Raw genomic sequence first — 22,468 nt, 5'->3', positions numbered from 1 at the left:
TATGTCATTCTATCTATCATTGTCTTTGCTTTAGTTTGGTTTTACTTAGTAGACACAAGTTATTATTTGGGGGTTTTCCCATTGTTTCCTGTGTATTTACGGACTTTAGAGATTGATATCAATTCTATCTGATTTGTGTAATTTAATGCTCCCTGCTCAATAGATTATGTCCTTTATATTTAAAGCTAGATCAAAAGTTGTTCAATAGGACCCGTTTCCAGTGGAATCAATGAAGTTGCATAGTAATCTTGCAGTTCTTCCCTTTCTGAGCATGTTCCTCTCTATTTGCCATTCTATTGAGTTTAATCGTACTCTTTTTCAAGGTTTGGTGTGATCTTGTTTTCGTTTGAATAACTCAAATTCCAAGAAATTCATTCTGTTTTTTTTTTTTTTTTTTTTTTTTAATAAAAGAATGGATTGTGGTCATTAAATTTTAGGCCTTCCTTCCTGTCCTGTAATGATTGCAATGTAATGAATAAGCTGTCTTATATAAGATGTGCATGCACACACAATTGAGCTTTTGGAGCATAAGAAAGCATTTTTCCTTGCATAAGAATGATTGAATTGAATTCCACAATGATAAGAAAACCTGAATACAGAGCAGTTGATGCAAACTTTCTGGATAAATGTTCCTGAAGCATGAAGTGATTTTTCTCATTTTCATGTTATTACATCCATCATTGTCTTTGCTTTCCTTTGGTTTAACTTGGTAGATACAAGTAATAAATTGGTGGTTTCCCCATTGTTTCTTGTGCATTTATGGATATTAGATATGGATGTCAATTCTATCCTGTTTGCGTCAGTGGAACTCTCCCTGCACACTGCATTATCTTCTTTATATTTAAAGATAGATCAAAAGTTGCTAAATAGGATTCGTTGCTAAGCAGGACTCATTTCTAGTAGAATAAGTGAAGGTGTGAGTAACCTTCCACTTTTTTCCTTTTTGACACATCAATTCCTTTTCTTGCTTTTTCCTCACTGTTTGCCATTCTTTTAAGTTTAGTCTTACTCTTTTACAATGTGTTTGGTTAGATCTTGTTTTTGTTTGAATAATTCAAATTCCAGGAAATGCATTCTGCTGTTTTTGTAAAAAGAAAGGATTGTAGTCATTACATTTTAGGCATTCGGTTCCATCCTGCAAATCTTCCAATGTAATGAATATGCCATGCTAGGTATGATTTGGATGCACACACAATTGCGCTTTTTCAGCTTTTTTTCTTGCACAAGAATGAGTGAGTTGAATTCAGCAATGATAGGAAAACCTGAATACATAGCAGTTTGATGCAAACTTTCAGGACAGATATTCCTGAAACATGAAGTGGGTTTTTCTCATTTTCATGTCATTATATCTGTCATTGTCTTTTCTTTTCTTTGGTTTTACTTGGTAGACACAAGTTATCATTTGGGGTTTTCCCATTATTTCTTGTGCATTTACAGACTTTAGAGATTGATGTCAATTCTATTGTATTTGTGTCAATGGAACTCTCCCTGCACAATGCATTATCTTCTTTATATTTAAAGCTAGATCAAAGGTTGCTAAACAGGATTCGTTTTCTAGTGGAATAAGTGAAAGTGCAGAGTAACCTTCCACTTTTTCCCTTTCGACACATCGATTCCTTTTCTTGCTTGTTCCTCTCTATTTGCCATTCTATTGCGTTTAGTCTTACTCTTTTTCAGTGTTTTGTGTGATCTTGTGCTTGTTGGAATAATTCAAATTCCAGGAAGTGCATTCTGGTGTTTTCATAAAAGAAACAATTGTAGTCATTAAGTTTATGCCTTATGTTCTGCCCTGCAAAGCTTCTGATATAATGAATATGTCTTCTTGTGTAAGATTTGGATGCACACAATTGAGCTTTTTGAGCAGAGGAAAACATTTTTCTTCGCATTAGAGTGATCAAGTTGAATTAATCAATGATAGGAAAACCTGAAGACAAAGCAGTTGATGTAATCTTTTGGAACAGATGTTCTTGAAGCATGAAGTGTTTTTTTCTCCTTTTCATGTCATTCTATCTGTCATTGTCTTTTCTTTCCTTTGGTTTTAGTTGGTAGACACAAGTTATCATTTGGGGGGTTTTCCCATTGTTTCTTGTGTATTTACAGACTTTAGAAATTGATGTCAATTCTATCTGATTTGTGTAATTTAACACTTATCTATTTTGCTTCCATAATTTGTTTGCAAAATTAAGATTTTCAGTATCTCTAAACTATATATTTAAAATTTTTTATTGATGCTTTTTGCTATTGATATCATTGTTATATACTTCAGGGAGGATGGGGGAAAACTAGGAGCAATATTCTTTCATAAAACAATGAAAAATAGTGGAGATAAAAACAGATCAATAGAAATACTAGCTTGAGATTTAACTAAGCTTTTTTATCCCAGGTGTATCAATAAATGAAACTGGCAGGAGAACAATAAACAGATAGAAAGTGGAACAGATATGTCAGCATTTCTGTAGGAGTCAATTTTCATCGATAACAACAAAACCACGTTTGGACTCCTAAACCCTTATTGCCCAATGTGCTATATGAAAAAAAAAAAAAAAGAATAAATGGCTTTTAAGAAGCTAAAGTTAAGAAGAGTGGCTTTATCCAGTGTATACAAAGAAAATACATGTTGGAGGCAACACCACTTAAAAATATCAGGGATCACTGAGGAAGCTGAATAAGCATTCTGACATGATTCATTAAATTTTTTTTGTTATCTTTTCTCAACTGGATCTTCACTCTTCAAAGCAGTTTTTTAAATATTCCTGATTGACTCTATCACATGCCCCACAACAATTTTCCCAATTTCTCTTCTCAAACCCCTTATACCACCCTTCTTTTTCTCTCAACAGAGAAGTTCACTTCTTTCTCATCTACCTTTCACTTCTCATCCCTTTGTAATCTGATTTTCAGTACCATAAATCAAATGAAACTCTTCTCTTTAAGGTGACCAAATGATTTATGTCAAATCCAATGGTAATTTCTCAGTCCTTATCATCCTTCTTGACTTCTCTGGAACATTTAATATTCTTGACAATCCCTCTCCTGGGTTTTCATGACACTGATTTTTCTTCTTGCCTTCTGCTTATCATTTATGTCTTATCTACCATACATGGGTTATACCAAAAGACTTGTCTCAGCACATCTCCTTTTCTCTTTATATAAACAGTTTTGAGGATTTCATTAGTTCCTATGGATTCACCTATCATCTCTGCACTGATGACCCCCAAAATGTACATATATAGCCTTCATTTCTCTCAAGCTCCAATCTTATATTTCCAACTGCCCGCCTGATTGAAATCTCTACCTAGATGCCTCTAAGATATCTCAAACTCTTTAAATTCAAAAATAATTCATTCTCTTTCCCCCTGAATCCATCCCTCTTCTGTAGGCATTTTTCCACTCACTCAGGTTCACAATCTAAAAATCATCTTGAATGCTCACTCTTCTATACCCCTATTTTTAGTTACCAAGTCTTCTTAATTCTCCCTCTTCAACATTTCTTAGATTTACTCTCTTCTCTCTACTCATAGCACAACCAGGATAGCTTAGGCACTTACCTAGATTAAAAGACAAAGAAAAGTGGAAATAATCTTTGCAGTCAAGCAGCTCAGAATCTATTAAAGTAGACAGCATGCAAATAAGACAAATATAGGATAAATTGGAGGCAATCTCAAAGAGAAGGCTCTCACATTAAGGAGAATCCCAAAAAACCTCTTGAAGAAAGATTTTAGCTGAGATTTGAAGGAAACCAGGAATCCAGAAAAGAAGGAAGAGAATTCTAGGCATGATCACCCTGTATCCAATCTTATATTCTAAATGAAGGTCTTAATCATGACATTCTCTTTTTCTAAGATAAACTATAAACTCATCTTTTGGGGCATTAAAATGGCTTTATCTTTCTATATTGTTTTAACTCTTCAAACCGGACTACTTGCTTTTCCCCATATATAAAATTGTCTCTCTCATTTCCATCTATCTTTGCACAGAAGATGTTAGAGTTAACTAGAATGTATGCTGTCTGTCTTCACTTTCATATCTTAGAGCTATTAGCTCCCTTCAGGAATAAGTTCAGGTGGCATTTCTTCATGATTCCCCTCCCAGAATCATTTTGTATGAATATGGTACATATCTTGAACACAGCAAGCTTCTTGAGGTTAGGAACTGCTTTAACTTTTATCTTCGGTATCTTGCATAATGTTTATCATTTAATAATTATTGGTTGATTCATTTATTCATTCATTAACATGTATGTTTATAATAAATTGTTAAATTTATATTTTCTTTCACTGTTATTTACCTTTTTTTTTTTTTTAAACTCCATTAAGTAAACATTTTTATTGTTGTTTAATCCTATCTGACTGTTTATGATCCCATTTGGAATTTTCTTGGCAAAGATACTGAAGTGACTTGTCATTTCCTTCTGCAGCTCCATTTTTCAGATGAATAGCTGAGACAGACAGAATTAAGTGACTTTCCTAAGGTCATATAGAGAATACACATCTGAGGGTAGATTTGAACTCAGTAAGGTTCTTAACTCCTGGCCTAACCTAACACTTAAACGCTTAAGCTGCTCCAAATCAGCATTAAGTTCCCTATGTTTTATTTTACATATTCTAATCTGATCCATTTCTCCCTCCTTTTCCTCATCTCTTTCTCATTGCCCAATCCCAAATTGAATTTGAACTAATTACCCAATCCCAAATTTAACAAATTAATTGAAACTCTTTCTTCCCTTAATCTCATTGTCTCTATGCCCATCCTAGATCTTTTGTGTAGTATTCTCCAAAACCATCCCCAAACGGTTTCACTTCTCTACTTTGAATAACATTAATTTGAATTGTCCCTTTCCAAAAAATGTTGATTTAATTCACTGTTTTACACATTCCCTTATTTTTTCTTTATTTTTTTTGACCCTCATATAAAGTGGGATTTGATTACAATAGTTTTGCCCAGCCTACAAATTAGCCCACTTGCTAGTGTAATTATAAATTTCACTCCTGCAGGCCTATAGCATTACTGTTTGGTTTTCAGGAGGTCTTGGGAGCAACCTTCCTTTCAGTAGATTAATCACCACAAGAATAGCCAGGTGTTAAAATCCAAATCCTTTATTATCACCTTCACAATCTAGTTTCCTTACTTGGGGCCCAGGCTAGCTTTCTGGAGAGCCTTTCAGACCAGCCTTGGTCTCATTGGGGGAAGTGCAGGAGGCCAGCCACCATGATGCTGTGAGAATGAATCTGCCTCTTTGTCTCTTCTGAGTCTGTGTCTGGCCCTTCTAAGAGTGCTTTCTCTGAGCCCTTCTGAGTCTGTCTCTGTCTCTGACTCTGGCTGAGTCTGTCAAAGCTTTATATGCTCTATTTTGAGTATAAACCAATCATTATATCACGAGTTAACCATTATTTGTTGTAAGATTAAATCAATCATACTGAACTTAGAGAACTATTAATCAACATGCTAAACTAGATAACCGTTGTCTCATCAGTTCCACTGAATTAACACCTTGTAAGAATCCTTGTTTTAAATACAAGAGTTCTGGCCCATAACACAGGTCTTCCAAAATCTCCTATGAGAAAGTCAAGGTCTAGTTTGCAGCCCAAAACTTTCACATATGATATCTCCATTGTTAAAATGTGAGCTCCTTGAGAGTAGGTGCTGTCTTATTTTTCTATGTACATAGCATTATAATGCTTTGCACATAGTGTTTAGTAAATGTTTTATTCATTCATTTATTCTTCCTATTATATTTATTCTTTTCTTATGAATGTACTTGATGGGGGCAGCTAGGTGGTGCAGTGGATAGACCACAAGCCCTGAAGTCAGGATGACCTGGAGTTGCTCAGACATTTAACACTTTCCTGCTTGTGTGACCCTGGGCAAGTCACTTAACCCCAATTGCCTTAGGAGAGGAAAATACTTAATGCCTCTTCTGTTAGAATATAAACTTGTGAACTAACAAACTGTTTTCTTGGATAAACTTTCTTGGACTTCCTTAAATTTTTTTTCCCAATTTTGTTTTCTTTTTATTTTGTTTCATCCATTTTTCTTCTGAATGTTTTTTTTTTTAAACAAAAATCTCAAATATTTCCTCCTTATTTTCATGTGGTCTAGAGATTTTAGAATTTGGAGAATTTCTCCATTGGTTATTTTAATTTCTCTATGTTCTTATCATATTGGTTTTCTATGTCAAAGCTCTGATTTCTATCTACATGTATTTGTGCCTCTTTTAGATTGCTTGCTCGTTTTCCCTGTTTTGTCAGATTCTCTGCTGGTTCTCCCCTCCCCACCCCCCCATTTCCATTCCAACAAACACACTTCCATGACTGTCTACTCTTTCTTACATGATTATACAATTGGGGTCAATCAAATTCTGTGAACTCATCCTGTTAAAAGATAATGTGACCTTTTGATTTGTTGCCAAGGGAAGTCTTAGAGAAGAATCTACAAAAATGAGATTACATACTACCTTTGACTTGACCATCCTATTAAAAACTTTTTTTTTGTAGTTTTAATTTTTATAAATATCTTGTTTTTAATGTGACATTCATTTTGAAATACATTCCTTCCTTCTCCTGTACTCAGCCAGCTATTCCCATAATGACAAATAAAAAAGGAATGAGAAAAATATCAGTTCAGCAAAATTTAATGAACATGTCAATCTAGTCTGGCAATATAGGAGAACTTTTGTAGAAGAACTTAACATGTCTGTGTCTTTATTCATAGTCAGCTGTTTCCTCCCTTCAGCAATATCAGAACTAATTAAATTCACAGGCTTCAACTTGTGAAATCTGGTGGTAGTGGCCTCTAGCCAGAACATTGTTGAGTGGTAAATTCTGTCAGAGCTGTAGGTTGGGTATGGAGTGGGTCCAACCAGTAGAAATTGTTTTGAAATAATTACTTTGTGGTGATTTGTTTCCTTCTGCTTCTTGTGTAGTATTTTATTATTTTGTTATATTCTTTTTGAGGTGGTGAGAGGCTGGGCTTAGAAGCACCCTTTTACTCTGGATCTTGTTGGAAGTCTCTCTGGTTGCCTTTGTCAAGGAATCTTCTGTAAGATTAATATGTGCATGAAATGTTTTGTTGGAAGAGAGCCTTTAAAACTAATTTGGTTTGGTTTTTAGGAAGCAAACCTTTTTTTTCCTCTGGAAATTAACAAAAATCAAAACAATATCTTCTTTGTTGTTGAAAGAACTTTTCAGACAGCTATGTACTGGTCTGCTGCAGAATATTGCTTATGCAAACTTGCCTCTTCCTTTTATTTTTCAGATTTTCGTTAAATATATCCTTGATGCACATTCTTATAAAGATGTGAAAGGCTTTTTGATTGTGCTGGCTAGTTTTCATTTCTATTAATGAATAGGAGAGAGCTAGAATCAAAGATTGTAAAGTGTTTGGGAAGTTTTCACCTATTTGTAAACAAATGGGAAGAAGCAAGTGTATGAGGAGAGACCAAAGATTAATGAGAGAGATTGGGGATAATTTGAGGATAGTTTCTTGGGGAAAGTAGGAACGATTAGATTTGTAAAGACAGTATCAACTGTCAGTGAAGAAGGATACATTTTCTAAAATGGAAGGGAAAGAGAAGAGATTATATATGTAGATATTAAATTGCTTCAAGATATGAAGGAATGAAATTGAAGGAACTTTTCTTTGTTGATCTTAATTCCAGTGAAATGGAAGGTTTGCATGCACACCACAAATAATAATTGAAGATTCAATCTTGGTACTACTATTAGGAAATGTCAAATTCTTTTATAGCTTTATCAAAATGTTTCCCAAATCATTCATGGTTTTGAAACTCTTGTTTAGGTTTTCTAGTGAACTACAAGTACTAACTTTTTTTTTTTTTTATGATTGCTAAACAGTAATGTTAAATTATGCAATAACATGCCAAACTGAACTACAGTTTGAAACTTGCAAAATTCCAATGGATTATCTTGCTTTGTGATCTTAAGCAAGAATATGAATATGGAAGAAAATGTAGCATTTGCATTAGAGTGTAGATTAGTACAGATAAAGTATTGATTTCCTATGTCAAACCTTTGTAATAGAAATCTACATTTCTACACATTAAAAAAATCAAACAGTAAAAATCTATTTATATTAAAAACATATATTAAAAATCTCAAATTCTCTTTTTAAAAATGATTTTTACGTTAAGAAGCTAATTTTTTATTAATAGCTTTTTATTTTTCAGAATAGTGCAAAGATAGTTTTCAACATTCATCCTTGCAAAAAACCTTGTGTTCCATATTTTTCTTCCTCCTTCCCCAGGCAGCAAGTGATCCAATATAGGTTAAACATGTGCAATTCTTCTAAACATATTTCCACATTTATCATGCTGCACAAAAAAAATCAGATCAAAAAGGAAAAAAATGAGAGGGAAAAAGACAGTAAGCAAACAGCAACAACAAAGGTGAAAATACTGTATTATGATCTACATTCAGTTCCCATTGTCCTCTCTCTCGATGCAGATGGCTCTCTCCATCACAATTCTATTGGTATTGTCCTGAGTCATCTGCTTATTGAAAAGAAACTAGTCTATCACAGTTGATTATTACACGATCTTGTTGCTGTGTACAATGTTCTCTTGGTTCTACTCACTACACTTAGCATCAATTCATGTAAGTCTTTCCAGCTTTTCAGAAATCAGCTTGTTGATCATTTCTTATAGAACAAGAATATTCCATTACATTCATATGCCATAACTTGTTCAGGTAATTCTCAACTGAAGGACATCCCATCACTTTCCAGTTGCTTGCCACTACAAAAAGGGCTGCTAGAAACATTTTTGCACATGAGAGTCCTTTTCCCTTTTTTATGATCTCTTTAGGATACAAATCTGATGCAGTCTGAGTGGTCTCAATTCCTGGTGGTCAAGAGGTTAGTGGCAATAAGAGAGTTGTTAAGAATCCCCTTTAAATGGGCTGCAGGTGTAGAGTGAAATAATTCACTCATTCCTGAATTATTAGTTGCAAAATGAAAGTTTATTGTTGGATAGAAACCAGTTTCTGGTGGGAAATGGACTTTTGGCACTGAGAATGCTTTCTCAGTTGGCAGAAGGATTCTGGCAGCTGAGAATGCAGAGATCTCAAGATATTTAGGCCCATCTGTAAAGACCTTGGTTGAGGGAGGCTATTATATTGGGTATCTTGGGTGGGATTGGGAGAGCCTGAGCAGATCAGACCAGGTCAGGACTGGGACAGATGAGATAAGGATTCCTCAATTGAATGAGAATTTAGAATTTCTATGGGAGTTGATTCTCTTATCCTGAAAGGTTTAGGCTCTGTCTGGAATCCCTGGAGCCTGGGAGATCCTGATCTAAGGGGATACAATCTCAGAGTGATTTTACAGGGACCACAGCTTAATAAAGAAAACAGTTTCCTTCTGCTTCAGATCCAGACACTGCTGTATCAAAGGGTATGCACACTTTGATAGCCTTTGGACTATTCAAATTGCTCTCCAGTTTACAACTCCACCAACAATGTATTAATGTTCCAGAGAGTCTTTATTTAGAAGTTCAATACCCTGATATGATCAATCAGCCGAAAAGCAATCAGATGGAAGAAAGGGATTACGATTGGGGAGAATACAGGGTTTTTAACCCGACAGAAGAACAGTGTCCAGTGAGAGCAGCTCCAATATAATCTCCAGGTGATGTGGAGAGATCCAGAAAGTGGTGAATGGAAGCGACCAGATGGGTTAACTGCTTGGGGGTTTGCTTGTATCTCTATAGATGGAGAAAGAATCAGATGGGTGCCAACAAGCCCTATTCGCCTTGTCCATCAGAGAGAGAGACAGAAAAAAAGAGAAAAAACCTTGAAACAAAGGAAAAGACTTAAAAAATAACTGATACTGAAAGAACATGGCTGATGAGACTATTGCAGAACTTCAAAACCTACAGGAATCATTGGATTTCCTGAGATGAAAAATTGTTAAGACTGTTGCAGAACTTTAAAACCAGCAGGAATCATTGGATTTCCTAAGATGAAAAATTGTTGATAAGACTGTTGCAGGACTTTAAAATCTGCTGGAATCATTGGATTCCCTAATACAAGATGAGACTATTGCAGGCGTTCAAAACTTGCAGGAATCATTGGATTCCTGACACATGAAGTACTGGACACTAGATTGGTTTTGGACTATTTCTAGGACTTATGGATATGTATAATTCCTCATGTTGATTCATGTTGTTTGTTACATCACTACTAGCCTGTGTTACTATGTGCTTGTATGATACCTCCCATGTTGACAGATTGATATATACCTGTTTCAAGTGAGACCCTTCAGAAACCCACTAATCTAATTTGATTCCCTGTTTTCTTTGGTGCTTTCATCTTCCTTCCTGAAACGTTAAGGAGGGTGTGATCACCTCCTTTTTTGGTATTTTCACCCCTTTTTCTGAGAAGTCAGGGAAGGCACAATCACCTCCTTTTTGGGGTTCTCACTTCCTGAGAAGTCATGACTACCTATGTTCCAAAACAAAAGATTTTATGGGCTAGAATTGTGTACTTGAAGCAAGGATTCTTACAAGGTGCTAATTCAGTAGAATTGATGAGACAATGGTTATCTAGTTTAGCATGGTGATTAATAGTTCTCTAGTTCAGTATGATTGATTTAATCTTATCACAAATAATGGTTCCCTAGTGATATAATGATTGGTTTATATTCAGTATAATTATATTAGATCAGTATAATTATATCAGATCCAATTATATTAGAGCATATAACCTGGGACAAACTCAACCAGAGAGGGACTGAGAGACAAATTCATTCCATCATCCACCTTTGTGGTGGCTGGACTCAGAGACATTCATTCTCGTGGTGACTGGCCTGTCCACTTGTTCCCCCCACTGAGACCAAGGCCTGTCTGAAAGGCTTCAAGAAAGCTAGCTGGGCCCCAGGCAAGGAAATTAGATTGTGAAGGAGACAATAAAGAATTTGGACTTTAATACCTGGCTATTCTCATGTGATTACTCTGCTGAAAGGAAGGCTGCTCCCAAGACCTCCAGAAAACCAAGGAGAACATTACATGTTGCTACTTCATTTTACAAATGAGTAAACTAAGGCTCATAAAATTAAAAATCATTCAGTAAGCTACTAGCAAAACTAAAGTTTCAGTTTTCCAGAAATCGCATCATATTTTCTCCACAAGTTTTTCCATTAACTCACTATCTGATCCTTGGGTAAATTTCTAGGTTTCTTAAAATAATAGTGATTGGACCATATGGTTACTAACATGTCTTCTAGGACTAGTGAAGTCCTATGACCTATATATTTATTTTAAAATTTTAAATGAATTCAAAGCAGGTTTCAATACTGATACTTTAAAAAACAACCTATAAGAGAGTTTAAGCCACTCCGGGCACGTATACCCATAAACTGACCCCCAAGTAATGTTGGGCATTAAAGGAAGTCAGGTTTTTTTCTTCCCTGTTTGGTACAGAATAGGCTTTCATTTGTGTAGAAAATTCCTAGTAAGGAAACTCCTTCCATCTATGCAAATCAGTTTTGCAATTTCTAGTTTTAGAGAATTACCTCTGAGTGCACTGAAAGGTTGCTGACTAGTCATTTGTCATATGACTGATATGTGTTAGAGGGAGGACCAGAACTGATGTCTTCTTGCTTCCAAGAAGATTTTTGAACCACATTGCCTTTTCACCTTCAATAATTTATTATAAAGTGGTCATTTTATTAAACAGAAAGGTTTGCTTACTTTACTTCCTGAATTATTGACAGGTTATTTGGCATTTTAAGAAAATTTACATTAAACACCTAAATCTAGGTTTCTAAGAATATGAGGAACTAAGTCACACTAAGATATTTGTAACTCATCAGCTCCTGCTTTCCTTAGGATTTCACAGTTTGGCATTAGAATATTTGGTATTTGTTAAGGAAGAAAAGGAAGGGGAGAGGACACCATAAAACCGTTATCAGCATGAGAACTTTGCCAGCACTAGAACTTCTTTCACATGTTCAAACTCATTTGCTTCTAATGTCATCACTAAGGAAACACTGAGTAGTGAATAGAACCCAGAAAACTTAATTCAAGTTTTGTTTTTGATACCTATTAGCTGTGTGGCCCTAGGCAAGTCATCTAATCTCTTTGCCTCAAGAAAGCTTTAGAACTTAATCTGCTAAATCAGAGATTGATTGGAATATGTTTGCTTCTATTTTCCTGAAGAGAATTTCCATATTAGTACTAAATCATAGATCCTTCTCATGTTTTAGTAATAACTCAGTAAGATATCATTATTTCCATTTTAGAGATAAGGAATATGGAACACATGGAAATGTGTTTGCCTAAAGTCCTTTTAGGTCCATTTCAGGCATTGCCTGTGGGCAATGAGGAAACATATTTGAAGTCAGAGTGAAAGGTCAGAGCTGGAGACATAATCATAACACATTTTGTAGCATTTCAAAAACTTTTTTCTTTTTGAAGAAAATTGGTTTGTAGCTATCTTGAGTGATAAAGGATGTATATTAACTTTATGTTTTATGTTATAACATAACAGCTGTTTAAGATGCAGTATTTTTATTTCGTAGAAAAACAATCTGGACTAAAAATGATTTTTTTCCTCAGATAAATTATAGGTTAACATGATTGATCTATTTGGATTTCATTTTTCCATTTTAAAAATCCTGAAATTGATCAAGAGTGATATTTACAATTGGTTTTTATAAAAATATTTCAGGAGAGACAATTAATTTTTTAAAAAGGGATGATACTTGAAAAACATTTCAAGAATATTTTGCCCACTTAAATTTCAAAGAGGACATTTTAGTTCTTGGTCTATTTTTAAATATCACACTTAGTAATTAATGGAGTATTTAGGATTTATAAAAGAAAAATAAGAAGAAAACTTATTTGACTAGCTGTAATATAAACAATATTTTCTTTTATGTGACAGAGGCTTTTTCTTTTCCTGAGCCCTTACCCTCAGAATCTGTAAACCCTGAGGGAATGGCAAAGTATTTCATGGGGAAATCATCAGCTAGCCCTGCCCTCCAATACATTTAGCCAATGAGTTGTAAGACCAGGACTGGATTAAACATTAACTTTCATTTTGGGTACTTTTTTCCCCTAGCAAGAAAAGGATTGTAGATTAATAGTCTGATTTTGTTTTCTTTGTTATTGTTAGTTGTCTTAATCTCTGTTTTTCACAGCCTTTCCCATTAACTTCCTCTGTGTTATTAGGTGGTGAGATTCTTGAAAACTGTTTTGGAAGTGATAGAGACAACAAGTTAAAAATGGTTGTGTTAAATAACTTGAAGGCATTTCCATACAAGTTGTTATGGAAAATGACACAGAATCAGCGATCTGTACCAGTGAGACTTTGCAGCTTGTATACCTGCACATACAAAACCAGGAATCGGGCCAGTGAGTATATATCACTTTTCCTGTTGTTGCTGTTGTTTACTCATACTGTTATTTATGTTTTGATTTGACATTGCTGTATGGATACATAATGAAAGGCTTCTAATATAAAAACAGGTTAACATTTTTGTAGACAGATCAAAATGGTAAAAGTATAGTTTCTCTATTATCTAAATAAAAGTGATGTAGATTTCAAATATTAACATAAATAGGATAATAGACTTTCCATTTAGATTTGATTTTTAACTATAGGCTCACATACTTATCAATTTCTGGAATTTATTAGTAATGTCTAATTCAAATTCTTGAAGAAGACTTACAAGTTATTTTTTTAATCGTAGGCTTATTTTGTTTCCTCTAAAAAGGAATGTATCATTAAAATAGACTAGTCTGACTCATAACACATTTCTTTAATCTGGGTGTGGTTTCTAACATGTTTGCCCACATCCATGTTTGCCTCATTGAATTTATTTAAGAAACTGCTAATGTTCATAAAAAGAGAGGAGGGGAAGGAATCATTTCTCAAGTTAGAACTTTGTTGTTGTTTTTTCAAATGGAAGAAGAAAGTTCAAATCCAAAATCTGTTTGGTATTAGAGCAATTATATTATTTTGCTTTGTATAAAATGGGGTGGGCAGAAATGTTTTTCTAGTTGTTTTAGAAATTAAGACAAAATTTTCTTTTTTGTAAGAGATTTAAAAATATTCATGGTAGTTGTAGTTGCATTTGTTTTCATATTTTCTTTTGGCTTATGGTATATATGAGAAGTGTTTTTAGAGGTACTGCTACACTATAGGACTATTTTAAATTCATATTTCTTTAATTTTTCTGATAATCCCCAGGAACTAAGTGTAATTCCCTAATGTCACCTCCATTTTGATCCAATAATCCATTACCCCTTTTTGGAGTTTCAGCTCTAAGCATTAAGCTTCTCTTCCTTTCTACCATGTAATGTCTTTTTCGATTTCTGATCTACCTACATATATTATGTATTATAATTGATATTTCAATTCAACTTAATATAATGCATATTCATTAGAGAGACAAAGAAAAAAAACCAGCCCCTGCCTCTCAAGGAACTTATATTTAGGAAAGAAGGAAAGCTGCAGAGACTTCATTTCATCCTTGACACATAACATTTAACAACTACTATACTACTCAAATTCCAGAAATCAAGTTACTTAACAATACTGATATTGCATATTGATTTTTAAGCCTAAATAGGTTTTGTTAAAGGTAAGAGAAAATTCTCTTTCAGTATTACGCTATTCAGTTACTGAGAATTAACCAAACTACCACAGCTAGTACAGAGTGAGGGAAAAAATTCATATATTCATAAATTTAAGGTATGGAATTAAGAACAAAATTGGATGGGAAATAATACAGAAAGAGATTTATGTTCTATGAATGTAGAATGTTTCTGATCCTCTCCTGTAAGTAAGAAAATGTTGTACATTTGGTTTGGTGACATCCCTGAGAAGAATGAAAACAGTTTCTGCCATTTAAAAAAAAAAAAAAAAAGGTTTTTTTGATATTCTTCAAATAAGACAGATTTATTGTCCTTAAATAATTTACATTAATTGATGGACTAATAAAAGAGCTTCTAAAAATCACTTGGTTTCATGGTCCATAAATGTAATTGTTTTTAATAATATCTTTAGTAGAATGATACAGATGACAAGGCACAAAAAGCCACTTTTTTTTTTTTTTGTCTTGGTTTGACTTTTAGTAAGTTCCTTAAATTCTTGGATGTTTAGTTTATCAGTTAGTTTCCTTCAAAAATTCCATCTGAAGGGAAAAAAAGGGAAGTTGGGGAAAATGTCCAAAGAGAATTATTTGATTGTACAGGAAACCCATTCAGCTAAATGAATTTTATTCTCTTTCTCTCTCTGTCTCTTGCTCTTTCTCTCTGTCTCTTGCTCTTTCTCTCTTTGTGTGTCTCTGGTTCTCTGTCTCTGTCTTTTATGTCTCTCTGTCTCTGTCTCTCTCTCTCTCTCCAAAAAGGTAGAAGCAAGGATACGATACTAAAGTTGAAAATAAAGTCATGACAAGGTCCTGTTAGGAAAATCAGGAAAATCCATGCTCAGAATGAGCTGAAGCTGGCAAGGAATGCTAAAGAAAACATAAAATAATTTTGATGTTATTGGGAAAAAGAGAAGGATTAAAGAAAAAAAATAGTCCTGTTATTAGATATCAGGGTATACAGGGAGATTATAATGGACAACAGAAAAAAGGCACAATTGCTTTTTTCTTTGCCAAGGAGAATAGTCTGTGGATTGAGAAGGCCAGAACAAGAATGGTTCAGAGAGAGTTAAAATCCCAGATGAATAAGAGTCTGAGAAGAGAAAACACAGTTTCTCTGACCTTATTAATTCAGGTTACCAAACTCAGACAAGTTACATCAAAGGTTTTGAAAGAAATGGCCAATGTAATTATTGAATTCAGTAATATTCAAAAGACCACAATAAATGAAAAAAGACTGAAGGATCCTGTTTCTCAAAAAAATGGAAGTGAATCTAGTCTGTAAACTATAGGACAGGGAGTTTGACTTTAATTTAAAAAAATTAAGAACAGAATTTATATTGACCATCCAGAAAAGAAAGTGGTAATCATAAAGTGATCATGCCTTTATTAAGAAGAAATATCAGACTAACCTTTTTGTCAGGGTTTCTAATGGGTCATTAAGGAAAAACCTATAGAAACAATTGTATAAAATAGATTTGATGGAACTTCCTCATGCTACTTTAATAGACAAGATAGAGAGAGATGAATTAGATGAAGTATAGTGAGATGAATGTAGAGTAGGTGCAATGACCAGATTCAAACAGGAGTCATTAAAAGGTTGATATCAGTGTGAAAAGTAGCTTTTTAGTAGAGTGACTCCAGGATCTATTGTTATGCCATTGCTATTTAATGTTTTTGTTAGTGACTTGTATAAAGGTACATAAATGAAATACTGCTCAGATTTTTAGAAGATGAATAACCCTGGAGGTATAACTTTTGAGTTGGATGGCATAAGTTATAAAGATTTTTATGGGCTAGGACATTGAGCCAACTTTCCCCCAGAGTCATACTTAGCCTAAGGCATAACTATTCAGCTGGAAAAGATTTGAGGTTTTTAGTGGAACTTCAAATAGTAGACAAAAAAATAATAATAATCTTAGACTGATAATAACAACCATCATAACTAGCTGGGGGCAGCTAGGTGTTATGGTGGATAGAACCTCAGAATTAGAGTCAGGAAGACTCATCTTCCTGAGTTCAAGTGTGAAGTCAGACACTTACTAATTTTGTGTTCAATTCTGGGTATCATATTGTAGGAAGTATATTAACAAGTTGAAAAGTCATCCAGAGAAGGGTGATTTGGATAGAGAAAAACTTCAAGTTCATACTATATATGGACTTGTTGAGTGAACTGGGAATACTTATCCTGGAAGAGACTTTGAGGATATAGACTAGCCCTATTCAAGTATTTGAAGGGCTGTCATATGAAAGAGGAATAAAACTTAGATTTTTTGGCACCAGAAGGTAGTAACAGTGATACAGTGAGTGGAGATTACAATTCAAACTTTATCTAAGAAAAAAACATAAAAATTTCCTAATCATAAGAACTATTCAAAAATAGAATGGGTTATCTTGAGAGCTAGAAGGTTTCCTGTTAGTTGAGGTCTTCAAGTAATGGCTGGATAATTATTTTTTAACAATCTAATTGAGGGGATTTTTCAGCAGCTATAAATTGGACTAGATGATGCCTAATGTTCTTTCCAACCCTGAGATTCTGTGATAATGTATATGTGAAATGGGGGTGGGTAGGGTTTGGAATAGTCGATCTCTAATGTCCTTCCAAAGTCTAAGTCTATGATTATCACTAAGAAATATTGTACCTACTATACTTAAGATGTAAGTTATTATGTATCTTAAACAAGTAAGCTATGATATGTAATATGTATAAGGTATGATAAGCTATGCATAGCTACACATAGCTACAGGTTACAAAGAATAAGACAACAGGCAGGTTAGTTTTACTAGAACAGAAGGATTTATGTTGGATATTTGTTCCTTGACAGTGGAGGGATTAGGAGTGTAAGACTAGTAAGAATAACTGTATGTCTCAAACCAAAATTTACTTTGAATAATTCTGATCATATTTATGTAACACACAAAACATAGAAAACAATACATTGCACCCATAAAAAAGTTGTAGCTTTCTACTTAAATAGATTTAATATCTTGTAAACTATGCAAAGTCTTTGTAGCTGTAGATGTGGCTGCAGCAATTGCTTCATGGATTTTCTTCTATGATAATGCAAGATACAATGAACACCTTTGGAGAAAATCATGTGACTGAATCTGGATAGTAGAGAGACAAAGAGAAGGCACTACCAAAGAGAATAACTTGTAGAAAAATAGCTTACTAGGGGTAGCTAGGTGGTGCAGTGGAACCCTGAAGTCAGGAGGACCTGTGTTCAAATCAGATCTCAGAATTTAACATTTCATAGCTGTGTGACCCTGGGCAAGTCACTTAACTCCAATTATCTCAGTTAAAAAAAAAAAAAAAAAGAAAAGAAAAATAGCTCACTGAAATTTTAAACAAATTTAACAGTTTATAATAAATTTTTATATTATAGTTATGGTAGCAAATCACAAAATAGATGAATAACACAGTATTTATGTGTTCATGATTTACTAAAAATATTTTTAGTTTTCTTTATACCTCATCTGCAATTTTCTGCACAAATCTCCAAAAATTCTCATTGAATTATTGATGGCCAACCCATGAATAATCAAAAACATGGAGAAATCTCTGTATATTAGATAATACTAGATAAAGATAAGATTAGAGAGTTTTAATAGCTTCAAATATTTGATCTTTATTATCATACAGTCAACAAAAATTTAGAGGCAGCAAGGTAGCCCATTGTGTAGAATTTCAGTCCTGGGTTCAGGAAGACTCAATTTCCTAAGTTGAAATCTGGTCTCAGTTACTTATTAGCCATGGAGAAGTCATTTAACCCTGTTTGTCTCAGTTTCCTCATCTGCAAATGAACTGAAGAAGGAAATGGCAAACCACTCCACTATCTTTGCCAAGAAAACCTCCAACAAGGTCATGGAGAGTTAAATACAAATGAAAAATGAAACATGTTCCTAGCATTGTGTGAGTTATATATAAGTAAAAAACAAGACCTCAGTTATCAAGTTATATTATGATTTAACTGAAGATTATATGAAACAATAGAAAACAATAAAGTATAAAACTATGTAGTGCTGAGTGAATTTTATAATTTTAAAGCTAGAAGAAATCTGTGTGGATAAGAGTACTTTGCATTATATTCCACAATTTACTGGAATCTGAAGGGCTTCAGATACTAAACTGAAAATTTTATTTTAGCTTAGAGATAGGGAGGCATAGAAGCTTTTTGAACAAGACAGTGACATGATAAAATTTGATTTTAAGAACATTATTTTATCAGCTGAATGGAGGATGGATTGGATAGAGGAAAAGCTAGAAGTTAGGCGTGTATTTAAGAGGCTATTTCAGCAGTCTATGCAAGAAATAATGAGGACTGGATTAGGGTAACTAGAGAGTGATGTCAGTGTAGAATCAATAAAGCTTAACAATTGTTAAGATATGAGGGATAAAGGCGAGGGAAGAGTCCAAGGTTTTTGTCATGATTTACTAGAAAGATGCTGGTACCCTCAGCAGAAAGAAGAAAGTGTGTATAAGAGGTATGGGAGGGAGTAATGGAATGGGTTACAGGGAAGACAATGAAGTACATTTTGTACATGTTGAATTTTGAATTTCTTTGGGACTTTCAGTTAGAGATGTGGAGCAGGCATTTGGAGAAGCCACAAATGTGGAGCTATGGAGAGAGAGGAAGACAACATTAGACTTGGGAATCATCTGTCTTGAGATAGTTGAATCTATGGGAGCTAATGACATCAGTGAGAGAAGATATAGAAAGAAGTAAAAGGAGACTCAGTAGATACTCATAGTTAAAAGGTAGTATACACATGACAATACAAGTAGCAAAGGATTCAAAGAAGGAACAATCAGACCAGTAAGGGGAGAAACAAGAATGAACCATCACCAATAAGGTATCTCTTGTGAATATATAAAAGTCATATGAGAATTTCCAAAGGGATATAACAATAGAAATCATTTTTCTGACCTTATGGTTGTTCATATCAAGTTAGACATAAAACAAGATGTATATTTACCTGATATGACAGATATCAGTGCAGAATTTAAATCAAAGAGAGGATTCTCTACAGAGGAGGCCCACTAGATGCTCTTATTAATGGAAAACATTGTGCTGATTGCATCAAACCCTAAACACATTTCAGAATCTCCTAATCATTTCTTGATTCTACACCATTTAAAATAGTTTAGTCTTATTCTATACTTCAAAAAAACCAGTTAGAGGAAAAGTTCCTGTTATCCATGTTAAAATATACAATTGGATAGACAGACCATAATTGTGGTCCATTAATAAACATATATCTCTTTAAAAATATTGTTAAGGAACAATGAGTTGGGCCCACATTCCATAGAAGCAAGAGAGAAAACTGACCACCATCTTCCCTTGGTCCCTGATGAGATACCTTAGGAATAGCAGGGTTACTCAGACTTGCTTCTAGTCAGATACCAGAGTTACCATTGAGGAGAAAAATGATGGTAGAAAAGGGGTCTACCTTTTTCATCAGCACCAGGAATAATTCCTGACCAACTGCCACTAATAGGCTGGTGAGCACAAGAGCCCTCCCAGACTACCAGTCCTGCTTTAGAACCAGTTCTTAAAGCCATAATTCAGGGAAGCAACTCAGTCATTCCTACCATCTGTCTATCAGTTGCCAAATACATAGCAGGCAAGCAGCCTAGCTGAAGTGGTGGGGTACCTTGAGGGAAAGAGTGGAGGCAGTATGTGCCAGGCAAGTCAAACAACTACTATCTCTACTTTGACCATCATCTCTCTTAAGATTTTGATAGGGACAGATCAGGACCCTGGAGCCATTATCCTGGGAAACAGCCCTCTTAGAAGTGCAGCCTGGCAACTGCTCCTGCTAGTGCCACAGTGGAGCTACTGAAGATTTAGAAAAGACACCTCCTGCTTCCAAAACTCTTGGCATTGTCAAATGGTTCAAGATCAGAAACTGATAAGATTTTATCTTGTGAAAATGATAAGGAAAAAGCATTACTATGATTGCTATTGTTGCCTAAGGACTATATGACCTTTCTTTCTGACTCACACTTGAAACTGTCAGTATGTGTCTTTTCCCCTGTTTGAATGTTAACATTTATTAAGTGTCTAAGCTAAATTTGAACTCATATCTTCCTGCCTCCAGGCCCAGAGCTCAATCTGTCACACCACAGAGCAGCCTTGCTTTTAATGGTGAATGTGAGCTTCTTGAAATCAAGGATTGTCATAGTCTTCCATTTGTTTCTATTTAATATTATTTAATATATATATATATTTAATATAGTGCTTTGCACATAATAACCACTTACTAAATGCTTCATTCATTCATTCTGGAGCTAATATTCTTTACTTTGTACTATGCAACCTCTTCATGTTTGCCTGTATGAGAGAAATTCTGCATTATTTCTCATATGGGATAAAAATTTTATAGGGTGTGTTACTTAGGTCTTTACCTATTCATACCAATCTGCTGAAAATTACAGAAGTGTGGTTCTACTTTTAGACTCCAGAATATTCTTTTAAATAATCGCTTGCTGTTTATTCTAAATTTTCTTTCAAATTCATTGATTATTAAGGTTGAATTTTAAGTAACTTGTTCATGAAGAGGCAGGAAGATCTGAGTTCAAATTTAGCCTCAGAAGCTAAGTGTATGACCTTGGTTATATCCCTTCTCTTTTACTGCCCCCATTTTCATGTCATTGTCCTGCTCAAAAAGCTCAAAAAGGTAAAGTGGTGATAATAATAGCACTTATCACACAGGACTATTTGTTAGCATGGAATGAGATAATATTTATAAAGCAATTAGCATGGTTCTTGGCACACAGTAGACACTTAAATATTTTTCTTGTAGTTAAAAGTAAAATTATTTAGTTATCATTCTTACAAAGCTTTAGAAAGCTACACAGAATGGACCTGGAAAAGGACTTCTTTTCTCAAGAAAATCTCTAATTGAAAAAGCCTTCAAGCAGCTGAATATTAACATAATTGGCCTCTGTGAAAAGCTTTCTTTGCCTGGAATCACTTTCTCTATAAAGTAGTTAATAAAACGTCTTAATAAAACCTACATCTGTATTTTTTCCCCTAGTACATCCACTCTGGCAAAGCTTGGATATAGTACCTGGAGGTGATCGACAGTCACCAATCAATATCCGATGGAGAGATAGTATTTATGATCCTTGCCTGAAACCCTTAAAAATTCATTATGATCCAAGTACATGTCTTCATATCTGGAATAATGGGTATTCTTTCCTAGTGGAATTTGAGGATTCTACAGATAAATCTGGTAAGAGAATAATATTTAATGGTTCTAATCTGAACTAAAAATATTAATATCCCAAATATTTTGTCTATTTTTATATAATTGTATGTTTTGAATGTGGAAACAAATCCCCTCCTTTGTGTCATATGATCAATTTTATCCTTTTAATAGTAGTAAATAATAATAATAGTATTTTCAATTAGCAGATGCATTGTTAGATGTTTTATTTGAATACTTGATTTAAAGAAGTTTATAAGTCTTTAGTTTTCCTTGCTTTTTTGTTAATAAATGGTGATTTTTTTCTGTATGCTATATGTTGGGTTTAAAAATAATTTTATATTAAATATTAACTGGCTTTTAATATTTAATCAGTAGTAGCTGATAAGAATTAAACACATTTGCAATAGGAGGAGGGCATATTTTTATGTGCATGGTGTTATGTTTCTCAATAGTTACTTGGAAGGAGTTACATACTGAAAAAAATTTGTCATTTGTTAGCAGTTAGGCAAACATAATTATCTGTTTTAAAAAAGAAATAAAATTCCTGAAAGTTTCTTAAGATAAAAAACAATTTATAATTGTTCTCCTTACAACCAGATAGGATATGGACCTAATTTTGAGATATTTTAGTTAGACTAGAAAAGCT

At 34.0% G+C, this 22,468-nt stretch overlaps 1 protein-coding gene across 2 annotated transcripts in view; it reads left to right on the top strand.

The window, feature by feature from the left end:
• The window catches only part of CA5B (carbonic anhydrase 5B), a 53,370-nt gene that overhangs the window by 7,768 nt on the left and 23,134 nt on the right, over nt 1-22,468 (top strand). The window contains exons 1-3 of one of the 2 annotated variants that reach the window (XM_074299923.1): nt 4,501-4,517; nt 13,187-13,369; nt 21,649-21,846. In XM_074299923.1, the coding sequence (XP_074156024.1) occupies nt 13,240-13,369; nt 21,649-21,846 (328 nt within the window). In that variant the 5' untranslated portion in view covers nt 4,501-4,517; nt 13,187-13,239. Of the gene's footprint in view, nt 1-4,500; nt 4,518-13,186; nt 13,370-21,648; nt 21,847-22,468 lie in introns of those variants that run through there. The other variant, XM_074299922.1, reaches the window with a different exon arrangement.

Source organism: Sminthopsis crassicaudata, chromosome 3 (genome assembly GCF_048593235.1).
Source record: "Sminthopsis crassicaudata isolate SCR6 chromosome 3, ASM4859323v1, whole genome shotgun sequence".
Lineage (NCBI taxonomy): Eukaryota > Metazoa > Chordata > Mammalia > Dasyuromorphia > Dasyuridae > Sminthopsis > Sminthopsis crassicaudata.
The sequence above is the reverse complement of the archived record's forward strand: the minus strand, read 5'-3'. Positions and strand labels throughout refer to the sequence as shown.